A 5,342-nucleotide genomic window follows, 5' to 3' on the forward strand; every position below is an offset into this window, starting at 1 on the left:
GGAAGACGCCCCCCGACCCCCCGTCCCGGGGGAGGAAGGAGAAGCACCATGCCCGCCACTCGCCAGCGCGTTCCTCGCCAAGAGCCAAAGCTTCAAGGCCATGCCGGTGCCTCCTGCCCCGCGGAGGAATGAGAACGGCCTCGGGGAGCCGGAAGGCAGCGCGTCGCCAGACTCCCCTCTGGCCAGATGGACCAAATCCTTGCATTCCTTGTTGGGAGATCAAGATGGTGCCTATCTTTTTCGGACCTTTCTGGAAAGGGAAAAATGTGTGGATACCTTAGACTTCTGGTTTGCCTGCAATGGCTTCAGGCAGATGGACCTTAAGGATACCAAAACTTTAAGAGTAGCCAAAGCTATATACAAAAGGTACATCGAGAACAACAGCATCGTCTCCAAGCAGCTCAAGCCTGCTACCAAGACCTACATAAGGGATAGCATCAAGAAGCAGCAGATAGATTCTATCATGTTTGACCAGGCACAGACTGAGATTCAGACTGTGATGGAGGAAAATGCTTACCAGATGTTTTTAACTTCTGATATATACCTCGAATATGTAAGGAGTGGAGGAGAGAATCCTGCTTTCATGAACAGCAACGGACTGGGGAGCTTAAAAGTTGTCTGTGGCTATCTCCCGACCTTGAATGAAGAAGAGGAATGGAGCTGTGCAGACTTTAAAAACAAAATCCTGCCTTCGGTAGTTGGACTATCCAGCAAGACGTTGAGGGTTACAGCGAATGTCAGAGCTACGGAAACGATCGAGAACGGATACAGGTAAGGGAACCCCTGGAAATTGTGCTTTGTTTTAACTTGAAAGACTTTGAGAGTGCTTTTCAGAAGGCTGGTGGGGCGGTGGGCTGGGGAGCTAGCAGGGAGGCTGGGCTTCCCGTGGGGCCGGGAGCACGGGTGCTTCCCTGCACCTCCAAATGCTGGAATTTGGGAGGTGTTGTCTGTGTTTGGTGTTTTGTTGGTTTTTTTTTTCCTCCCCTCTGTACAGTTGAAAACAAGATACTGTGCTCTTAAGCCCTATTAGCTCTTTCAGTTCTCTTGTAGATCAAAAACTTCATAGCAACTATGTCCTCCGGACACACGTTAATTATTGGTTCAACTTTCAAAGCTATTAAGAGCAGTAGTAGAGTGGATCATATAGACACATGAATAATGTAACCTACTAGTTCCCCAACTCCACCATCAACCAGTGTTTTAACTGCGTTGGTTATGTGGGAAGCAATTGTGCGGTCATGGAGGAGGAAATGTACGCACTTACTACATCAAACTCTGCAACTTGCACAAAATCTGCTTTTATTTTGACTCAGTGTGTGTGTGATGGACAGCCTCTCCCATGGCGTTGGGTGTTGGTATTGTGTCAAAGCCATTTAGGGTGGCTCTGAGCCAATGGATATGGGAGGATACTTGTAAATGAGTGCTGGAGGTAATGGAGATGTTGCAGGTAGAGAGTAATGGTAGATCTTTGGTGCTCTCCTGTAGATCTTCTTGGTGCCCTCCTGTTGGCCATGTGCTCAAGGTTAAACTCATTGAAACGTGGTTGTGTCTAATGGCAGCTGGCGAGGATGCGGGGAGCGCTGTGTGGTGGCAGGGTCTTCCCGTGCCCTTGTCTCGGGGTGCATCTGCATTGCCCAACCCTCTTATTTTGTTGGAACCCTCTTATTTTGTTGGAAATGTTGATGGCATAGCGGTGTGAGGGTGAAGAAAGTAAGAGCCATCTCAAAGTGAAGGAGGGGGATGGGAAAGAGAGACTCTGAGCAAATGATGAGTTGTATAATCCTCTGAAAATGTATTCTTTCCTCTCCCCACCCTTGCCATAAATGTGGATGGTTGAATCAGGGCTGAGAGGAGAGGGCTCTGCTGGCAGATGTGCGCTCTCCTCTGCTGGCCCAGGAGGTGGGGGTTTGCCACGGTGAGTGTTCGACATCTCGTTTACAGGAATTTTGAGAGCGTGTCTGTGATTCATGGACATCAAAGGGCATCAGGCTTCTCCTGGGGAGGTTTGCTGGAGCGCGCCCTCCTCTCCCGCCCTGCGGAGAGCTTCCAGCTGTGCCGGGCTTCCCGGTGCCGGGCCGCCGGGAGGCTCCCCTCGCCCACGAGGGGGCTGCGGAGCCAGAGGGGCCTCCTTGGTCCTCTCTCTCTCCCGGGGGCCCTCGCTGCCGGCCGAGGGGTGATGGAGCGGTGACGGGTGCGGGTGCAGCCGGGAGGGACGCTTCGTCCCGGCGTGGCCTCTGGACCTCTCCTGCCGGGGGCTGCGTGGGGGGCACTCGCTGGCAGCTGGTCTGCGGAGGACTCGGGCTTTGGGATCCTCGTCTCGTGCCTGAATGTTACTGTCTGAGCATCTGCTGTTCTCCAGAACTTGGTTTGAACTGCTGCCCTGCGCTTGCTTTCCAGGAGGGGGATGTTTGATGCTTTTATCTCTCAGCCTTTGTTGGTGTTCAGTGCTGGAAGGGCTTGGCTGTAATGTTCTACCAGAGCTGCAGGCCCTGCTGAAAGCCCACATGTGCCTTGTCCAGGAGAGCTCTCGCAGAACAGTGGCTGCTTGCCTGATTCATGCTGGGGGGTTTTTCTTTTTTTTTTTTTTTTTTTTTTTTTTCCAGGGGTCTTAAGGTTGATACGTCTGTGAAAAAAGTTTTTTTGTCCAGGGATTAATGCAGCTTGCTCCTCACATGTCAGATCTACCCTCCTAGGACATTAGGTAGCGCGTTTTGCTTTGATCACCTTCTGTTGAATTTCCAGGAGCTTTTGCTCTCCATGGGGCCAAGAGATCTCAGTGCAAAGAGAGGGAGGTCAAGCTGAGATGCTTCTCCGTTCCTCCCCGAGCTATCCGTTTGTGAAGCCACTTGTGCGTGCGTGTGCTAGAAGCTGATGAGCATATGGATGGGTTCTCTCTCATCACCCAGCATCTAGGATTGTGTTTAGGATTGGAGCTGAAGCTTGCACAAAGTCTTTCCTGGTGAGCGGCCAAACCACACCTCCCTCCTCGTGCGTGTGATGGAATTAAAGACTTTCTGCTCGGCGCGTTACGGTTTTGAAGCGCTGTGCAGGCTCTTGCCGTTCGCTTCGGTGGGTTTCGGTGTGACTATACCAGCGAAAGCTGGGAGCGCTGGGCCGAGCACACCTGATGGTGGGAGCAGAGCAGTCTTGGGCCAGCCTGGTATTTGGATGGGAGACCACCTGGAAATCCCAGGGCACGGAGTCACGGCCAAAAACACGACAAACAGGAGACCGCAGAAACTGTACAAGTTGAAAGACTTTCTTTGGCCCCAGCATCAGTGATGGACGTGAACAGGAGAAGTCCAGTGAAAACAGCGTTTGCACCCGGCTGCAGAACAGGCGTATGCATGCAAACTGCTGGTTGTATATTTGGAGCCCTAATACAGGGAGTATTTTAAACGTAGAACCTCCCCCTTGTCCTTCAAAGCGACTCCCCTCCCCTGTAGGTTGTGGTGTGGTTAAAACCGGCCTCCTCATGCCGTGCCGGACCTGGCCCCATGCTCCAGGAATTCCAGCTATTATTTATACGCGCTTCTAAATTTACCACGCGCGACTTTGTGTACACAGAGAGTGCTCCTTCCTTTGCAGGGCCGCCGTGTAACGTGGTTTCGTTCAGTCCAAGGTGGACTCATCTGCCTCCCATTAAGCTCCAACATCAGTGGGACTGGCCTTGCTTTGAGAAGGCTGAGGCTTGCAGATGGCCTTCTGCCGGCTCCCAGTGCTTCCTGGCCTTTGAAAGGACCTGCCGGTGGAGCTCCTTGTGCGTGAAGTTATTGGAACCAAGTTTGGCTTCAATTACCAAAGTAAACGATGCCATTGTAAAGCTGTGCTCCAAGCAGTGTTCTGCAATTAGAGCATGGAAGCTGTGATTAACGTAGTTGTGTTAAAATATACTTTTTTTTTTTCCCCCCCAGGTTTGTGCATGCATTTTCCTTTTTTTGTTTTTAAACCCATGATTGCCCAGTGCTGTTTGTCCCAAGAAAATACTTAACGAGATTCAATTTTGCCTCAAAATGCACCTTGTAGACTTTCTTCTCACTTTCTCTCTGTATAAATCTGTGGTTTGAACTGCCAGTGTGCTTTTATTTCTAAGCAGCAGAGTTTGACAATAAAAAAAAAAAAACCCATGCTCTGAAATTGCACCCTCATAACAAGGGATACAACCAAGAGCCCCTGAAATTTTCATGGCATTATAATACCTCTGATATGCCCATTGCCTAACATAGCATATAGAGAGTTACATGCTGTGTGTCATGGCATCAAGATAAGAATAGGCTGAGAAACATCAGACATTCTCCTTGAAGCTCCAGAGCAACTGCTACCTGACAGCTGAAAACACTTTGCGTATTGAGTTTGGAGCTGGGGTGTGTGTTTGTGCGCGCAGCATCTGCGGCAGGAGACCACCGCTTTCCACGGGAATTTAAAACCCTTGCAGGCAGCTTGATGCATCTGGGTGCAATTACTGTAGTAAGGTGGTCAAATTAAAAAAAAAAAATTAAACATAACAGAACAGCCAGCCCCCACTGGTTTTCTTGAGGGATGTGGGGATTTCTGTGGGGTTGTGGGGGGTTACTTGAAAGATGTGTCAACTTTAGGGATTGTTTTGGGGGTTGTTTGGTTGGTTGGTTGGTTGGTTTTTTTTTTTGCCCATGGGGTGTTGGTAGGTGAATCGGTGCTGCAGTCCAGTACTGATGGGAAGATGAGGAAGTCCTGGGCACTTTCTCTAATTGCATCTTTCCGAAGGCTGCGTTGGGACACGCCTCCTCTCCCTGTCCCGTGTTCGGATGGACCCGCTGCCTCCGCCCCACCCCCGCCTCTCCAGCAACCCGTCTGCTGGAAGAACATGGCAAACCAGCCCTCCTGGACGCAACCGGGGATGACCCAGACACCTCCCAGCAAGGGGCCGGTCCTGTGCTGGGGAGCATCCTGCACCCCCGAGCCTCGTGGTCCTTGGGCGTGCTCTCAAGACCTGGGATGGTTTCAGATCACAGTTGTAAAAGCTGCGTCCCGGACATGGTTGACCCAAAAGTCCCCTGAGGACCCAGGAAGGGTTGCTTGGGCTGCCCATCTCCCTGAACCGGCGTAGAAGACTACGTGGTTTTTAGAGGAACTTTTTTGTAGCAGTAGTAGGATAACTTAGCTTTCACCCACATGTGGAATTAATTTATCTCTGAAGATTTAACTTCTTTCCTGTGGCATTCCTTACTATCTCTTTTTTTTTTCCCTTCTTCCCAGATATATATTTTTTAACATCTTGATCTCCCCATCAGAAATGCCTTGGCCTCCTTCGGGAAGGAATGCAGCCCCGGCTGGGCTGAATACCTGCCTGCAGCCAGCCCCGC

General features: G+C 50.8%; 1 protein-coding gene across 1 annotated transcript in view; it reads left to right on the top strand.

Annotated features, from left to right (window-relative positions):
• Nucleotides 1-6: 6 nt before the first annotated feature.
• LOC104620024 (axin-2-like) overlaps nt 7-5,342 on the top strand; it is a gene marked incomplete at its 3' end in the record, with an annotated part of 14,850 nt that continues 9,514 nt past the window's right edge. Inside the window, exon 1 of the mRNA XM_010286100.1 lies at nt 7-771. Within this exon, the coding sequence (XP_010284402.1) occupies nt 101-771 (671 nt within the window). The remainder of the gene's footprint in view (nt 772-5,342) is intronic.

The sequence above is a fragment of the Phaethon lepturus genome, unplaced genomic scaffold, assembly GCF_000687285.1.
Source record: "Phaethon lepturus isolate BGI_N335 unplaced genomic scaffold, ASM68728v1 scaffold36594, whole genome shotgun sequence".
Lineage (NCBI taxonomy): Eukaryota > Metazoa > Chordata > Aves > Phaethontiformes > Phaethontidae > Phaethon > Phaethon lepturus.